The following is a 19,511-nucleotide window of genomic DNA, read 5'->3' as shown; positions in this document are numbered from 1 at the left end:
CTTAACCTATGTATGTGTCCTGGTTTGCTGAGAGGATATAGTTTGAGACGAAAGGGTAATTGCACCACGCAGTCAGAACAAGCAGCTGAACTCGGACCAGGAGCCCAAACGGGTCTGATGCAACAGGGTAGAGCGGGGGTAGAACCGACAGCCGCAGCGACGTGGCTTTGAACATCTCCTTCTCCCTGTGCTGCTCCCGACGCGGGGGTGCCCTCAGCCCCGCGGTGCGGTGCGGGAAGGGCAGGGGCTACCCAGGCTGATGGCCTGGCGGGCTTGGCAGAAGCGGCGCTGCGGGGGGAGCCCAGGGACCCCCGGCGGGTGAGCGCCCCGGCACTTCCTGGTGCAGCGGGCCGGGTCCCCGGGCCAGGAGCCGCTAGCGGGCTCTCAGCGCGGTTCTCCACGCGTTTCACGTAGCGAGGGGGAGGACGGACCGGAACGGGAATTGCAAACCCCGTCCCCGGTGCGCGGCGGCCGTGGCGGTGGCGCCGCCCGGCTCCGGCCCGCGGTCTGCACGCTCACCGCATAGCCCTCCGGCGCGGAACGACGCGGAGACGGCGGAGGGCACCCATGGGGCGGCAGGGATGAGAGGGCGCGGGGGAGCGAGATCGGTGCTGTCCGCCCCTGGCCCGGCCAGGCGGCGCAAGTGGTAGCGGGGGTCGCGGGGCTGGCCCCCCTTTGCCCGTCGCGGAGGGTCGCGTAGTGCCGCGGCTCCGGCCTCTGCGCTCCTCGCTTTATTTCTTTATTTTTATTGTTTGTATTTGCACTCCTGCTTAGCAAATTGCGCGTGATGAGCTCATGATGCCGCGCCCCCCCGCCCCAGCCCCGGGCAAGCAGGGGGACGTGAGGCGAGCGGGCGCGGCAAGCCGCGGGGGTTCCGCGCAGCGCCACCGCTCCTGCGGAGCTGGGAGGAGGGGGCGCTCTCCCGAGCCAACGCAGTTCGCTGCACTCTGGTTGTGGTTTTTTGTTTTACCTCCTTTGAAATATTTTTTGGGTTTTTTTGTTTGCCCTCCTCCCCCTGTGCGCCGGGCTGTTTGCCGCTCCTTGCGCTGCTGGATCCATGAGCTCCCCCGGGAGCGGCACTGTCTCCGCGCAGCGCCGCGCCGGGGCGGGGGGAGCGACCGCCAGCTTCGGCCCCGCCGCCGCGGGGGGCGGCCCCGCCCGGGCACGGGGCGGGCGGGAGTGAGGCGGGCGGGCGAAGTTTCTCCGCGGCGCCGGGCCCTTCCGAGGGACAGCAGGGAGGGAAGGACCTGGCCCCGTGGTGCTGGGGTAGCTGCTGCTGCCGCCGCCACCACCACCAGAGCAGCCCGGGTTTGGCCATGAAGAGGAAACAGAAGAGGTTTCTGCAAATGACGCTGCTCTTCACCGCGGCGCTGATTTTCCTGCCCGACATCGGCCTCTGGTCCCTCTACAAGGAGAAGCACCTGGTGAAGCCCGCCGATCCCGCCGAGCCGCAGGTAGGTGCGAAGCTGCCCAGGAGCGCTGCCCTGCGGAGCTCCGCTGCGCTGGGCGGCCGGCGGGCCGCCGCCTCCCGGAGAGCGGTCCTGGTTCCCGCTTTCCGGGGCTGAGCGGGGCCCGGCACCTGCGGGAGGGTCTGGGGCGCGGCGGCCGCCGGCGCGGAGCGGAGCACAGCACATGTGCTCGCCCAGCCTCCGAGCTGAAGAGGGAAAGTTGCGGGCGAACCAATGAGTCTGGCGGGTTGGGTTTCCCCGGGCAGGGCAAGGGGTGAGGGTGAACAGTCCGCGGAACTGCTGTGAAATTAGGAGTACGTGGTGTTTTGCATGCTTCGGTGATTAGCCCAGGGTGACGCTGGGCTCTAATTATCTTTACGACAAGTGGTGTTTCTGTCGGAACTTTTGTTTGTTTGCCTGTCTGTAATACTTCTTAAACTGATGTGTGGCTGAATGTCCGCTAAAACGGCTCGGGGTCCATCTAGGTAACGAACCGCTTAGATTTTTTGTTTCCTTCTCCTTTCTGTTGAAAACTCGGCAGAAGTGACTGACAGTCGTTTTCTCTTCGAATGTTGCTAATGTGACCTGATCCAACTGCGCTGTAACTGCTTGTCAGACTGATGTCACAACGAACTTTCAAATATTTCCAGTTTACACTCTCTTCAATCATCATTATTGATAACAGCAGTTGACATAAGCGGTTTTTTTCTGAAGTTCTTCTTCAACTCGCTGGGTTTATGGATAGCTCATAAATCACAGTATGACCTGCATTAAGCGAAGTTTAGTTTTAGGGAGTTGTAATACAGTGCTTTGAAACCCTGTGTGTAATTTACCAAAGCTTATATTTGTTCAGTCCAACAGAGCTATGCTCCTACACTGTAATTGTCAGTGTAATTTAAATATAATATTTCATAGATCATTAGTAAGAAATTATGGGATTGTTTGATCTTTTAGCTTGTTTACCACTTGCATAGCCATCATGTTAGCCTGTATTAGACAGCATCATGTATCATTTTAATGTATTAGTAGTCTTAATTTCAAGGGTCATCACCCATGTATATAGTGCAGTTTCCCCATACTAAATGTATTTAAGTCAGTGGCTTCAACTGAACAATAATGTATTTGATTCTTTGTTAATATAGCTATCCATTACATAAGTTAGTCCTCCAAAGTATTGTAGCTTTGTTTAATGAGATATGCTGAATGGAAGATACTTTATTATTACAGGAGGAAGTTAGGGATAGCTTCTTAACTTGAAGCTTACTCTATCTTTCCAAGGGTTTTAAAATGCAGTAGGTGTCTGGTGCTAGATTTTAATTGAAAGTAATTTCTACTGAAAGAAAATTATACACAATCATAGGTGTCTGTCATTAGTTTACAAGGTGCATACTGTAGTCTTTGCAGGTTCTAATTTACTTCATGATTTAGAAAAGCTAAGGTAGTCAATGCAAATAATGATGTCCATGTTTGTTGTATGGCTGTTTAAAAGACACATGCCATGACATAAGATGAAATTTCTAATGTTTAAGGCTGCAAGTAGAGGATGACTGAATAACACTGAAAGGGAAATCACTTTTTTTAAGAAAAAGTTCTGGATAAAATGGTGGAAGCAAACCTTGGAGATCATCAGCTCAGCGTACATGAAGGGCCAGTGAAACTTGCTAATGAGACCCCAGCAAATTTTAAATCCTGAGTTTTCCAAAGGGGGCTTTTTACTAGTTTCTTTTTTTTTTTTTCTTTTTTTTTTCCTTCCCACCTGAATATTGATTGAGGTATAATGGGGCTCTTTAATGGGAATAAAACAGTAAAAATGAGCAATGAAACTTTGAACCTTACAGCTGACTCTAGTGTAATTCCGTTATCACTGTCAGAATTGAAGTCATGTTGGCAATGTCAGTACCCAGTGAGGTTAGCAGGTTGAAGTAATGCAATTACAGTACTCCTGTCTTTTGATGTGCATGTTATAGCTCAAAATGCATACAGGGACCAAGGGTTGAAATACAAATTTTGACTCCTTTAAATATAAAGGAAATTGTAAGAAGGTGGCGAGTGTATTTCTTCAAGACTACACTAGGCATGAGATCATACTAGAAAAGACTTCATTAGAAACAGTGTATCATAGTAGATGATGAGTTTTTCTCCCCCTTTGAAGTTAGTAGGAGATACAAGAAATCCAGCACAACGCAGTCATTCTTTGCCCTTGAGGTGTTCAATTACTCGATATTTAGTGTAACTTAACACAAGTTTAAACGTCAGTTCTGCTTAAACTGCAGCAGGCTTTTCTTGTGTTAGGTTATGTAGGTATGTATGTAGAGTCAGCACATGACAGTGGTGTCCAGTTAGACTGCTATGGTACATCGTGACCATGGAAGAGAGGAAGAGCTGTCAATGATTTTAGTAAGTTAGCCACAGGCTGAATTGGTTTTGCCCTCATTAGTAAGATGCACATTTAGTGGTATTCTGACATTGGCAGTAATGTTTATAAATGTACCATCTTGTTTTAAGACCAGTTAAAGTTATTGATCATCAGGTGTTTTTTGAGGAGATGGCATGGTGAAATCCTCATTTCCTGTCTAGTTATAAATTAAACTTCCCAATTCATTGCTAAAGCAGATATGCCCAAACTTCTCTGTGAATGAGGGTTCTGTCAGCCTCTCCCACCACCTCAGCTGCTTGCTACAGTGCTGGAACGAAGGAGGGATAGTAGGCTGATGGAGGAGGCATTGATATCCTGACAGCAGTAAGCAAAGAAGCTGTTCAAAAGCAGTTCACAGAGCAAAAATAGTCTGTTTCTATCGATGGTAGAACAGTGTCCCCTGGGGACCGTGTCATTCCTGGTGCCTAGAGATGGGCACTTCTCTTTTGTGCTTTCTAGAAAGTTTAATAAGACAAAATAAGTTGACTTTTTTATTATTTAAAATAGTGCTGCAATAAGTTACATAAGAGTATTTTTTTGTCATTGTGCAAATTCTGTGTCTGAGCAGAGCAGCTCTGCTTTAGGAAAGATTAAAAGATGAAAACATGGTATTGACAACCCTGATTTCAGACAGCATTAATGATTTTGATCACTGTACATTAATTCTCTAAGCATTTGTCATTCTCTGAGAGTTTCATACAAACTTACATTTTTTAACCTATCCTATTTTCCTAAGGTTTTCACTTGTGAACTTGATAGGCCTGACCTTTATATTTTGATAGTTGTTATTTACTTTAGGTTTATCACACTATTTAAGATGGAGCTTCAAGGGTACAGATACTAAGGTTCTGAGTTACATGAAGCAACAAGCTCTTCATAAAACACAGTTTGATAATAAAGCAGTACGCGAGGGGAAAAAATTACAATCAATTTCTGGTTTATTTCCTTGTAAGTCAGTCTTCCTTGCTGTACTATGAGAACAAGGGAAATTGAATGGGTTATTTTTACTGCCTTTTTAACAAAGTCTGATGAATTTCTTAACACATTATGGTGTCCTTGAGTTTTGATTACAGTTTTTAGAGTTAGTTTAGCTTTGGTTTTTTGTTTGTTTGTGGTTTTGTCACTGAAATGTTACGTATGTGATACAAGTGCCCTGTTTGATCTTTGATAAAATCCCAAGGCCAGGGTGTTTGGATGCAAACTTATAAAAATTTTAATTTCAGGGTTTTTTTTCTGTGGAGAAAAAGCAACAATGTAGTACAACCAGTAGGATGTAATCGTAGTCCAAAGCTGGTTGTCTGATGCTGTCTGAAGTTAGTGCTACTTTATTTGGCTGCAGTAAGGCTTTTATCCTTCTCTGTTTATATACTTTCAATATATGAAAAATGGCTTTGTGTAAAAAAACCAAATTTCTTGCAGCAGCTTTCCTGTGTATGTAATATAGGTATTTGGTAAAAAGCATTGTGAGGTATGTTTCTAGTTGTTTGGAATGCCTGTGTGGTTGGCTGAAAAGAGAGCAATCTAGTGAAGTAACACCTAACTTATTTCAGCTTCATTTGGTACTTTTTTTATTCATTTGACATCACCCTGCTACGCAGTGTCTAATCACTTCAGTTTAAATTGGAATGAACAGCAGCATCTCTTAGTCACAAACACGTAATACTTGTTCATAGATGTATTACTGAAATACTTTATGATGTGTAAAGTGAGGGAAGAAGGTAGATTTCTGGCTTCATTTAGCTTATGCTTTGGTGCAGTGGGGCATGCTACTTTAACCTCCTGATTTAGCTACTTCTGCAGGAGGAGCAGAACGGTGTTGGCCCTCCTTATCTTGGTGCATGCATGGTGCTGAGAAAAAAAGACCAAAATATAGCCGTGCTTAGGAGAAGGCACTGTTCTATGGAATAGTGTCATGCTCTCTTTCACTTGTTCTGTGAATTCTGTATTTCTGTCTGGTTAGCCCCACGATTAGGTCTTTCTCTTGGGATATGTGAGGTATGGATTTAAACGGACTCCTCAGTATAAGGAGAACTTGGTTCTTACAAATCTTGGGACTGTACTGTAGTTGACAAACAGGCACAAAATCCACCCTCCGGGCCTGGTGGCTGTAGAAGTACTAAGTTTGGCTCCTGAATCCAGAAACTGGTTTCAGCCTGAAATCTGTCTTGCAAACTGTTGTTAGTTTCTGAAGTCTGTGAAAGCAGTGAAAATTTAAATTTACTTCAAAGTGCATTGTTTCCTACTGTTCATTGCATGGGTTCTCATAAGCATAATTGTTCCGGGACAGTTAACTCTGTTTACTCGCTATTGATGGCAGTGAAGGTTGGTGGATTCTGTTTCTGGAGCTGCGTAAAAGCTGCATCTTGAAAGCAAAACTTGGTCACAGACACCTATTTCCTATGATCACACTGTCAGTTACTTGTGGATTTAATTCCAGTGTCTTGGTTACTTCCCTTTGCTTTTCACCATAGCCTTGTGAGGCAGGAGAGTTTTGTTTCTCTTTAACAGAGAATTAAATACAGAGTGACAAACAGGTCCAAGTCTACAAAAGCAGCTGCTTGGCTAGTGCTGACATTAATTTGTACTATTTGGGACAAGTGCATGGCCAACCATAAAAAATACTGATAGAATGAAGCCTCAATTTCTGTGCTCAGTTTCTCAGTTTCTATGCATGTGCTGTTCCAAGCAGGTCCTCATTTTTTCTTTTTCTCCTCACAGCAGCAGCTGGGACCTGGTGTGTTCAATCCTCTTTTATTCTACAGCCCTGTTCATTGCTGTACCAGTGTGTCAGCTTCAAAATCCCCTATACATGAAATGGCAAAACAGCTTAGTGTCTTAAAATGCAGTGCATTAGCAATCTGCATTTGCCATTTAACAGTCATGCAGTTAACACTTCTGTAAGTCACTTCTTTATCTGAATTGTTCATATATAATTTTATTCTCCTGTATATATTGGAGCCTACTGAGGAAAATATTGTTTGAGGTCTGAAACCTTTGTTACTTTTAAGATACAATATTATTTTTTGGCAATTAACAGTATGTTTCTGTTGTGTTGAGTATACCAGAGGGAGCCCTCCTGTGGTTAATTTAATACCTATCAATTTTCAGGAATGCTACTGAACAGAGTATCTTAGAGGGTAAAATTGACTGGTTTCTATATTTAGTTTTCTTTCAATTTATCCTGGTGTTTGTAATGTGTTTAGGCTAATATTATTGTGTGTAGTTACTTTTTTTTTTCTTTTTTTTTTTTTTTTTTTTGAGCACAGTCATTTCAGATTCATCCAGATCAAAACACAAGGTCAAGAAACCTTTGTGAATGCCGAGACTTGTAGAAGGGCCACTGCAATGAAGGGGACTCCATGGTTTTACAGAAGCAGTGGGATGCAAGATTGCTCATTGATGGGGGGGGGGGGGGGGGCATACCTAAGCTGCATTTTGTCTCACTGGGGCACGATGCTCACTTCTTTCCTAAACTTTGTCATCTCCCTGTGCAGGAAATTTAGCTCTTGGGTTTGCGTCGGGGAACTTCCACAGTAGGTGCATCCCAGCTGGGAGCCAGACTGCATTGTGCGTGCTATTCATTGGAGGTGTAACTGTGTGCGTAGGCAGGTGTCTGTTCACATATAGAAGAAAGAACAATTAATCTTTTCTTTTGTTTTATTTTTTTCTAATGTTCAGATAAGTAATTTAGGGTCTTTGTCTATCAATATGCTGATCACACAATTATAGCAACTGACTTTGTCAAAGCTGAGTGTATGCTAACTATTTTGATGGATCGTGGCTGGGAGCAGACATGTTTGGTTACTTTAAATAAGGCTGAAAAAAAATTAACTTGAAGGTTGACAAGTTAAATACAATGCAGCTCAGGAATCCCAAGCTAAAATCCCTACATCTATTGTAAATGTCCCTCACTGTCAAGAGACCAAATTACACTGACTGAAAGAAATAGTAGTTCAAGTTTTTTAACATTTCTGTAAAATGTGAAAAAGATTTATTATGAGTTGTCAACCTGCTGAACGAGCTCCTTTCTGAGAATTCCAGGTCAGGCTCTGTTGTTTCAAACTGGTTTTGACAATAGTTGCATTTGGAGGAGTTTCACTGGGTGATGGGCTTGACCGGTAATCTTTCTCAAAATATGTCTTCAACAGAACAATCCTTTCTTTTTTCTTTAGGAAAACCCCCACAAAGCAAAAAACAAACCCACTATAGGAAAGACCTAGCTCAGGAGGCTTGCTCAAGTGGTAAAGGAGAGGAAAAAAATCTGTTGCAGAAATTTAACAGGATTTCATGCTTCTCTTTCAAATTCTTCACCTTTATTTCCAGAATTTGCACACATCTTTCTTCACAGAGATGATGCAAACACCTGGAGATTCAAATCAGCTATTTAATTACCAAACTAATAGCAACATATGAAGAGAATTGTAGGAATAAAAATTATGAGGTGTATGTGCAGCTGACATAGAAATATATAGGATGCTTTTCTGGATGTTTGTACTCTGCAGGGTCAGAGCTGCCATGTATTTTGTTCAATGTGGTGTTTCATAGGCACAGTGTTATCTTACACTGCCATTCTAAATCTCTTGGCAGATCTTGTTTGGAGGAGTTTCCTGTCACCTCTTTTTCCTTGTCAGACCCTGTTTACTGAAGACCTCTGCCACTTAGTTTAGGAAGCAGCCCCTAGCTGAAATACAAGGCTTTCATCTAGCCACATGTGGATTTTACAGGCAACTACAGCATCCCTTTACTCCTGTCATCTCCAGCTGTTGGTTACCATCCAATGCCTGAATTTTTCAGCCAAATTTCTGGTGAAAGAACATAACAGCATTTGCCAGATGCTTCACTGGATCATCTGAAACCACCTCCACAACAGTTTAAGCCTATCTGCCAGACTTTTCCCTGAAGTAGTTGAAGAGTATTTGCATATCTTCTTCAGAGCCATGTGAGCAGTAACTCCCGTGAGAGCTGCAGCAACAAGGAGTTTGGGAATTGGTGCTTCCTGACAGCGCAATGAACATGCAGTGCCCTGAAACATCTGTTAGGTTTGTGCAAGCTAAAAGTTACCATGTCCAGTGCTGTTTCCTCACGTTGTTTGGGGTTTTATTTGTGTTGGACGTAGTAGGCTAGAAAATCTGGCCCATGCAATTTTAATGTTTCATTGATCAGCAACAAACCGTCGATTCTGTGCTTAAGATGCAGTGGCAGTGTACCAGTTTAATTCTGTGCTATACAGCAGTTTATGACAGGATGGGGTACTGTTAAGGCATTTAGCTAGACAGAGTAATTATCTGAAGTAGAATTTGTTCAGGACACCAGTGTTGATACAGGGTGCTTTAGAAACTGGATTGTTCACTGAACTGTGTAAGTGTAGATTTATCAGACTAACTTAAGGTGCTCATTTGCTTAAAGAAGCACTATTTTTCATACTTGTACTTAAAATAGAATAACATATGAGTTTATTCAGAAAATTTTAGCCTGCTTACTTACTGTTGCTTTCTGAAAATAGTTTTCCACAGATTAAGTACTAGGAGAATGCAAACAAAAGTTTAGAACAAGGAAGAACATTTTATAGCCAGCTGGTGACAAGTTCTGTTTATAGATGAGGATGGGGAAGAATAAGGGCTCTCTGTGCCTCTGTTCAGACCCAATATCTGGGAAATATAGGCCCTGCATGTGTATTTCTGCAATGTTAACAACTTCTGTAGTGTGAGATAAGTATTTTATCCATTATGTTTTTGACTCATTGTGAAAAATCTTCTAATTTTGCTTTAGATAACATAATTGTCTGTCACAGGCAGTTTACTTTCCGTTTTGTCATCCAATCCCTGGGCTACAAATTGTGCTTGTAATGTAACATTGGGATAATGCTACTGAAGCTTTGCATGGTTGCCTCAAGGAAGGCAAGGTCAAACAAGTGCATGTGGTCTTGTGAGGTTTGAGATATTCCCACCCACAAGTTGATCTCCTCCAACAGATACCTGCAACTGAAATCTCTCTTCTGCACAGATTAAACATACCCTTGGCAAACTTTGCCAGTCCCTGGCAAAGCCATAGACTTTTTTGCCAGTCCATGGCAAAGCCATGTAGCAGTAGTTAGCCAGAGATAGATAACTCCAGAACAGACTGTAAATTATATCAAATCTTATGCTGAAGCAGTATCCTTCAGTGGTTTGCCAGCTGTAAATAATCTGTCTTGCACAGAATGTAATACATGGTTTAATGCAATAGTTGACTTTTTCAGATCTATTTTTTATCTGAGAGGCAAAATACCTGCTGTGGCCCTTCAATGGAGAAAGCTGCCTTATTTTCAACATAGCAGCACACCTCAGTTTCTTGCCTCTTTCTCTCCTTTTTATTTGGCTTTTTTTTGGAAAAAACACATTTTAGTTTCTTTAATGTTTTTGATATCTCACTTGATTGCTGGGTAAATTATTATATTGGGATGAATCTTGGAAATTTTTAGATTGCTTTTTTTACAGAGTGGTAGTTTCACATTAGCATGGGGAATGCATGAAAAGACATATCAGTGCCATCCTACAAGAAATATATTGCTGTATTTCAGGCTCTGATAAATGACTACATTTTAAGTTGCATTTGATATGGATACAAAACAAATGACAGTCTTGAATGGATGTTGTTTTTCCAGAGTTGCTCAACATAAACCAAAGTGACAGTCAAATTGCTGATCAAATTTTGCAATTATAACACCAGTATAAAAATGTAAATCCAGAACTTTTATGACATTAAGTAACAAATTCTCCACTAAAGTTACAAAACTGTTAGAGACACAGCATGCCATGAACATAAAAAGTACTTGGGATGGCTATAAAAATTAGCAGAAAACTGAAAAATGACATGCAAAAGCCTCACAGCAAAATATTCATGCAGTATATTTAACCTGGGTTTCGCATCGGATAAAATCTTTTAAATCATAAAGGCATCCTTGACATAATTCCCAGTGATGGTGAAGCAGTGGGAATTTCTCCAAGTATATGGAGACATTCCTTCTAATGATGGTCAGATTTTATTTTGATCTATATTACTTCTTGATCTATACAGTGGTCTGAGAGTAGTTTTATCTCTCCATTTTTCCCAAAGTAATCCATTTAGGAAATACAAGCCTAACGGAGGCACAGCCTGAACATGCATATTAGCCTATGCTTTGCTAACATGAAAGTGAAATTGCCTTCATCTTCACCAGCTGCCTCTACTAATGCAATTTAAAACAAAATTGAAAGATGCCGCCTTCAGCGCTGCAGACAAACATGCAGTGTGTGCAGTAAGGGCTGCAGAGGAGGGCAGGGAGTCTCCAGAGCTCTATCAGGGAAAGCAGCAAAGCTGCAGTGGCGTGGGAAATAAATCTGACTGGAAACACAGTCCACTATCTTATTTTTCCCCATCTTCTCTGTCTTCTCATTTCATGAGGACAAGATGCACCAAAAGCAGTAGAGATGTTGTTTAAAACATCCATACACAAAGCATAGAGAGAAACTGCTTGACAAAGAGTTGTTATTAACATGAGGCATTTTATAAATCTGAGTGGTATCTCAGCAAGTTACTACTCAGAATTTCCAAGGGTTGCAGTTCGTGTGCTGAACCCACACAGAGTTATAATGCAGTTGGTGAAGATAAAGGTGTTTTCATTGAAGCAACTTCAGTGCAAACAAGTGAGAGAGAAATTTGTCTTCAAATGCTCAAGATGCACAACAGATGTCTACTTCACAAGCAATGAAGAAAAATTGTATCTTATATTGGGAGAAGGGAAATGGGGGTGGCATCATGCTAAGCAGCAGCCTGCTTCTGCATCTGGAATGAATGGCCATGACAAATGAACACAGGATATCAAGCCCAAGACAAGTGTATTTACTGCCTGTACACATTGTAACCTTTTCAGATGGATGTCTTGGAAAAACTTGCCTTTTTCTTGTGTTGTAGCAAAGTTTGTTCTGTGACTTATGAGGGTAAAATCTCACAGAATTAAGTTTAAAGGTAAAATTCAGTTAATTGAGGCTCAATGTGTATTAAAGAAATTGTTAGTAGAATAGGTTCATCAGAAATGGTTATTAGTGTGGGCTTTGAGCTTTTCCTTGTATTTTTATATATATATGCACACATATGTACACACATGCATATGTATGTTTATGGGCAGGAAGAGGTGAGGAGACCATCTGTTTCCTACAGGGAAACAGTTTATTTTTTGTAATGTAACGTCCCAACAATCTTACCAGGAGTGGAACAATTTTGTGACAGACACTGTGCAAAAGTGTATGCTTATGAGTATAAATTCAGTACAATCTGCAGTATCTTTGCATTTTCCAGTTGTTTTTTCCTTTGTTGTTTGGTTGATTTTTATTTGTTTTTGTTTGGTTTCTTTTTAATAAATGTGGATTTATGTATTCTTTTTCCCCCTCTCTCTCCTCTCTCTTTAGGCACAGATTGTATGTGGGCTGGCTTTATGATTGGATTTTGAACAGTGACAACTTTAGACGATCTACTGAACTTTTTTTCACTCTCTGCTTCTAAGTCTTCAAATATGTTTTTCTGTTGGTCATTTCTACTGTTCAGACAGTGGACTCCCATATAGATTTCTTTAGGAAGCCATACACAAGTTTGTTCCAAAAATACTTGCCTAAGGCTGCAGTCTTTACAATATACTTTGTAACCTGCTTTTCTTCTGGCATAAAATAATCAACCGACTGACCTTCTCTTCCATTTAGCAACCTTCTTCGTGTTGCAGAGTAACCTCCAATTTACTGATCTGGTTATTAGAGAGACCAGCTACTCTCTTTTAATGATAATGGAGAGTGAGAAGGAGCTTCAGAGCATTAGGATGGAAGTGACAGGAAGGAAACAGGAAAGAAGCGAAAATATATGGCTCCGAGAAAATTAAGGAAATACATCCCATTGAATATATCTCTGGAACTTCCAAGTCATGTTGCTATCATGTTTCCTATGTTTTCTCTTTCATGTTGCTCTAATCTGCATCTCTGGCATATCTTGTTATCATATTATTATTTTTTTTTAATGCATGCTAACTGCAACCTTGCTTCTCTATTCTAATTTATTACAGCATATTAGTAAAGCTGCTTTGGAATATTCTGGATTAATGATGCATTTAAACTGTTTTAAAATGACCCCGCGCTAGGTCAATTATTGAAGTAGTGCCAGCGAGGAATTTTTTATTTTGATTGCAGTAAGCTCTTAGTTTTATGATAACCGCATTGTACAAACATGACCTGTGAGCTTTTAATGTTGTAGTGAATTGAAAATGTGTGAATAAAGCATACTTTATATTTTTATGCAGCGAACTGAGGCTCCCTCTTGAGAGAAGACTCTATAATCTTCTTTTCTTCTGTTTTACATATGGTCATCATTTTGTACTAGTGCTCTGAAAAACCAGGCTTGCCTTTTTGCTATAAAAGGAAAACTTAATGAGGTGTGGGTGCTGCTTATGGTGTCAGTGCACTCTCCCCTTCTGTATCCCTCCAGTTTAGCAGATCCATGCTGCTACACCTGTACTTGGGCAAAAGTCTTTCTTCCTTTGCAGCCTGAAGGTTGAAAGGACTAAGCAGTTCAGGATGTTTTGGTGTGGGAACTGTAGCTTGGTGATGCTCTTTGAGCTCCTACCAAAACCAAGGGAAGATTCTTAGTGGGGTTGCCTTACTTCACTTCCCAATGCTTTGCTTTGCTTTTGATGTCTGTAACTGGAGGCAGGCTTTGCAGAGAATGTCAGAGGAACAGTGCATGTGGAGAGGAGGGCCTTGGTTTCCCCATGGTACCCCATGTCCCCATGGACACAAACTGCATCGATGCCTGGTAATCACATTTGCAGGGTGGAGTGTGGTGTAAAGCAGTATTTTAATGTGAAGCGATGTAGCTGTTAAGGTGGTCTGTGACATATGCCAGACTGAAAATCGTGAGCAGGAGGTGTGTTTTATTCAAAGCTTCAGTACACATGTGGGAAATTACTCTTATTTATGGTGCAGGGTGGAAAAATTCTTTAATTCAGATTATTTCCCAAAACTTTATTTGTAAAACCAGTGCATTTCATTTCTTTTTCTAGTAAAATTCACATCCTAAATTATTGCACAGATAACTTTATGTATATTTTTCCTTTTAGAAGTGGAAAGTGTTACTTGCCGTGTCCTGCTTTAGAATTGAACTGCAATGAAGGCTTAATGCATATTTTTCAAAATTCAGGGATGTGTTTTTTCAAATCCCAAATACATCTATGTTTTAATCTAGTCTGCCTTTCTGTGCATAGCTGTCCTGATTCTAACATTATGGGCAGCTAATGCTGCAAACCTAAAACACAAGCAAATGGAAATCAGCTCAGTAACAGAATTTAGTGATGCAGTCTCATCTCAATAAAACCAGCATTGCACACCCTTGAACAACATTGGACTTGAAATGTTTGGCAGTCCTATGGAAGCTTGAGTAACTTATTAAGTGTCACCAGTAACTTTAGGCTGCAGTTACAGTTTTTTGTTAAATTGGTCTTCTGGAAGAGGATCTGAAAACTGACTCCAGTCACAGCCGAAAAGTGCACCTGCATAGAACTTTGCTTAAAATAAACAGAATATAAACCTCCCCAGAACGATGCTTTCGACTAGTTTAGAGGTTGATCAATCATCTAAGAGGAATAAACCCAGTGTTATGTGTACAACGCTGATTTGGCAGTGACTGAGACTCTCAAAAGATCAGAGATCCTGAACATTAAGTCCCTTAAGAGGAGAAAAAAAAAAAAAAGTGAAGCAAGACCAGAAAGATTCATTTCGATTGCTTCAGGATAATTATGGAAGGAAAATAAAAACGCTTTTGTGTTTTGGGGTTGTAATTAGTCTGAGGCACTTACAAGGTGTTTGAAAACTAAGATGATCTATGCCTAAGAAACAGGCATAAGCAGATGATCTGTGGATTCGATAGCCAGTGGTTACAAGATTCATTATAATGGACAGAGTTCATATAATGGAAAAGGTGAAAGAAAAAAAAAAAAAAAAGGAAATTTGGGATAGGATATAGGCAGAATTCTACTGCTGTAGCTAAAGATCTCTCTACATAAACTTCTGTCTGTCTTTGTCTAGCCCTCTGAAGTAAAATGTAGATAAATATAATGTATATGGGGAAATAAATAATCCTAGTTTCACATGTACAGCAATAACTTTTGACGTAGTAACTGCTACTCCGGAAGGAGCTCTTGATGCTTATATTAGTTTTATGAAAATGTTAACTTTCATTTCAAAGAGGATAACATTGTTACGACTACTGTGGAAATTCATTGTGTACTCTCAAATACTATATGCAATTCTTGTGCAATTCTGATCATCACAGATAGGGTGGAAGAGTACCTTTGACCAAGTTAAGTAAAGGTGACCAAATTAAGTAAAGGTTTCATTGCTGAGTGACTGATGGAAGGACTGATAACATGGTAGAGGCATCTGAGAAGAGAGTAACATGGAAAAGATATGCAGAGATCACTTCATTCACTCTCTCAGTAGAAATAATAGCTTCAAAGTAGGTACTGTACCAGGTTCAAAACAAATGACAAGGCTTCGTACAATAGTTTATTGAGCAGTTGAGACCTCTGAACCAGGGTTCGTGAATATTAAAAGCTTATATAGCTGCAAGAAATGTTTGAATACATTCATGGAAGAAAAATCTATTAGGGCTAAAGACAACACCTCTGGCTTGCAATGTCCTTGAACCCGCAGTTGCTGGAGGCTGGAAAGATATTGTAGGGAAGTGAAGTTTTTTTGCCATGTATTTGTATCTTTCTTTGGACTTGCTGTTGATCACTGTCAGAAACAGTTGCCTAGATAACATCTTTTTGTATGACTTTTATAAAAGTCATTCTTAAACTAATAATGTGCAAGTTAAAGTCATCTATAGTAGCTGCTGATAGGAAATCAAGTTGTGGGATAGGAGGAGATTTTGCGTGAGTTACTTGATGCTGGAAAGTGTTCCGGTGAGCCAGAAAGAATAATAAATGCCAGACATGTTCAGTGTTGCAGCTCAACAATGAATTTGAGGTGTGGCACTCCGAGAAAGCAAGCACCATAGACTAAGTGTACCTGTAACAATATTCATTTTACCATTATAAATACATGTCTTGGTGTATGACGGAGACTAAAGACACGTTCTAAACTTTAATTGGTACCTATAGGGGTACTGATCCTCATAATTTCCATGCTGTGTTACATGCTAGCAATAGGATCCCAGAGTCTTCTGGATACTTAGTTTGCTTTTAATTTTTATGCAACATTTTCTCTTTTCTCTCACCTCAATAATGTTAAATTCTTCCTCTTCAGGGTAAAACAGGGATGTGTTGAATATGGTAAAGTGTCATAAGTAGCATCTTAAGTCTGAGATTGTGATATTGTGCCAGTATATGTGGAACAGCTTGGGGGAGTTGTGGCTTTCATTTAAGTTTGTTTTGTTGGGTTTTTTTTATCTTAATACTGAAGGGAAATATTTGCTTATGTTGATACATTGGATATAAAGAGGAGATTATGGCCTTAAAATATTTAAATTACTCCATGGAATATCTGCAGAACTGTACATTCATTCCCCTGTAATTTGAACTCTTGAGTACATATAGATATGAAAGTGATGTTTTGCTATTTCCTAACGGTTCCCATTTTCCTGGTATTGCACTTTGTTTGATGTCAGGGCTGTACTTTGGATTTCAATATGAATAGAATCTACTGCAGGAATATGTATCTTAACTATTTAGGAATAAAGAAAATATCTTTTTTCTGCCCCCTGCCTCAGTAGAGGTTACTTACAGGAAGCATTACCATTATGATTCTATAGGCTGTGCTGGTCGGGGATTTGGCAGATTTTGTTCTGCTTATCAGAACACCACTGACAAACACAGTTTGCTGACAATAACTGGTGGAGATAAAAGCTAATCTCTCCTCCCACCCATCCCTACCACCCCTCTTTTTTTTTTTTTTTTTTTTTTTTTTTTACGTGAATAGCAAAATGTGAAGTTCCTTATGCAAAACACTGCATCTAAGATGGAAAAGATGTTTTTAAAGAATCATAGAACCATTTAGGTTGGGAAAGACCTTTCAGATCATCAAGTCCAACTGTTAACCTAGCACTGTCAAGTCCACCACATGGAATAGAATAGAATCATAGAATAGTTAGGGTTGGAAAGGACCTTAAGATCATCAAGTTCCAATCCCTCCAGGGATGGTGACTCCACCACTTTCCTGTGCAGCCTGTTTAATTGCTTGGCAGCCCTTTTGGTGAAGAAATTTTTCCTAATATCCAATATAAACCTTCCCTGGCACAACTTCAGGACAATTTCTGTCATCCTGTCACTTGTTACTTGGGAGAAGAGATCAACATCCACCTTGCTACCACCTTCTTCCTCCTCTTCCGTATGATTTAGAAATGTGTGTTATTTCTCTTTTTCCTAAATACACGCCTGCTATGTAGTTCTAGCTTTTATGTACGAGTTTCAGTGTGGTAATGTCAAGTATACTGTTGACTAGCTGTTGGGGCTTAAATTTTAGAATTACACAAGTTCTTGCAGAGTATTTCATAGCAAAACAACAGGATTTTTTTTTTTAAATAATAGATTTTGCTGCCATCATCCTCATATCCAAATTACATTTACTCCATGGGAGTAAAGCTCCCATTGCCTTCAATGGGAACTGAGTTTTGTAATCAGCGCTGTCAGTCACCATCTGGACTGATTGCTGTTTCATATCTGAATCTTACCATAGAGCCCTTCCTTTCTGGGATGCCATCTGTCAGGCAGTTTCTTTTGACTTATTTCCAGCATCAACCTTTGTACCTTCTTTCATGTCCTCTTTTGTGCTTCAAGCAACCTCTCAAATCTTCGTTCTCCCTGCTGTTTTCAAAATACGTTTTGAACACTGGTGTACACAATGAAGTACCCTAGCAATAATAGCTATTACCAAACCCTAGGCAACATCATAGTCATATGAAGAAAATCTGTTATGAGGCCAAGGCTTGGAAGGCATTGACCCCAAAGCCTTTTCTCATCCCTAAAAGTGGTATTTCAAAGGAGTAGCTGAGGGAGAAGTTTGAGCTGCTCATTACTTTGAGCCTTTGCTGTGAATAAAAGAAATCGGTGAGTATGGCAGTTAACCTAATAATAGCTTACAAAAGTATCAGCTCATACAGGTTTAAAAATAATACCAAGTAGCATTAATCTAACAGTATAACCATTTTTGAAAGGCTCTTACTCAGTAAAGCCATATTTATGAAGTGTTAAAAAACTTTCGGTTTTAGCTGATGGTTGCTAGCAGTCCTGCACACGGTGTTTCCACCCTTACATTGTTAATGTTAAATGCCAACAATTTATTTGACACTTTGTAAGAAAATAGAATGAAAATTGTGACCCTGAACCCCTCCAGTCTGAAAGAGAAAACAAAGCATAAGAATGTATTAGAAACAATAAATGCGAAACTACTCTATGATTCTAACTTTTGGAAAAAAAAATAAATTGAAAGTAAATAAATCCAAGATAAGCTTAAATAGAGATGCATCTTCTTAATGAAGTAAAGATCAGTAGATAGCATGTGGTTTAATTTATGAGTTTTAAATATAATTCAGATGTGATATTCACATAACCCATGGATGGAGGAGATTTGTGTGTATCTGAACAGCAGCCTTTCTTCCAAGTGGTTTCAGGGATGTCATTTTTCCAAACAAAATTTGAGTGAACTTTTGTTGGTTTGTAAATTTGATTTGAAGTATAAACAAGGATGATTTAGAATTTCAAAGAGATGGAAAAACCAGTAATTTTTATAGCAGTAGGCTTTTTTAGTGTGTGTATTTTAAAATCCCCAAACTCTCTCACATTGTGACTAGATAGCCTACAGGTAGAAACAAACCAATTACTGTGTTCATATTGTATTCATTCTCCAAGGAAAATATTATTTAGGATGAAAAGCCCTACTTATTTCAAAGGTTAGAAAATGTGGCAACAGACAATTGTGTAACAGAAACTTGAAACAGAGATTTTATAGGATCAAGTCTTGCCAACACCTTGTCATGCTATAATTGCTGTTGATTGTTTTGCTTAAAAATGAATAGAAGATGACTGTGTCGAAAAGTATAACTACAGTGCAGAATGATTAGAAACTGATGTACAATATGTATAGTTAATTTGTTTAAATGCATTGAAATGAGAATAAGCAGTATTCTTCCTGAGAAGCTAAGTTATCATAAGACAGGTTTCTTTTTCCAAATATCAGATCCATTTCTTGCTGGGAAGTGGTGTGAATGCCCAAACACTGGCCTGTCCCTATGTGACGGACTCTTCAGTCCCTCTGTTTGTGCTGTCTAGCTTATCACTTTGTCTTGCTTGTGATTAGCTTCCCTTATTTTTAAGATGCATCTAGGAAAACTTCCTCTGGTAAGCAGTTTCCAGTCACAGATGAAGACAGTGACACATAAGAACCAGATGACTAATAATTATTGTGTGACTGCTCAGCTTTACCTTACAATGGTTTTTGAAGAGTTTTTGCTTTCTGGTAGTGCTTCAGAGAGCTGGCTACTTCTGTGCTTTTTTTACTAGGATAGGACAGTTATGATTATCATACACCTATTCTTTTACTTTTCCTCCTTGAGAGGAAAACGAAGAAATTTTTCTTAGACAAAAGTTAGAG

At 40.3% G+C, this 19,511-nt stretch overlaps 1 protein-coding gene across 1 annotated transcript in view; it reads left to right on the top strand.

Moving 5' to 3' along the window:
- Nucleotides 1–1,316: 1,316 nt before the first annotated feature.
- Nucleotides 1,317–19,511, top strand: part of GALNTL6 (polypeptide N-acetylgalactosaminyltransferase like 6) — a gene marked incomplete at its 5' end in the record, with an annotated part of 488,304 nt that continues 470,109 nt past the window's right edge. The window contains one exon of the mRNA XM_080614349.1: nt 1,317–1,454. Within this exon, the coding sequence (XP_080470475.1) occupies nt 1,317–1,454 (138 nt within the window). The remainder of the gene's footprint in view (nt 1,455–19,511) is intronic.

Source organism: Psittacula echo (assembly GCF_963264785.1).
Source record: "Psittacula echo genome assembly, chromosome: 1".
Lineage (NCBI taxonomy): Eukaryota > Metazoa > Chordata > Aves > Psittaciformes > Psittacidae > Psittacula > Psittacula echo.
Note: the sequence above shows the minus strand (reverse complement) of the source record. Positions and strands in the feature narration are given on the sequence as shown.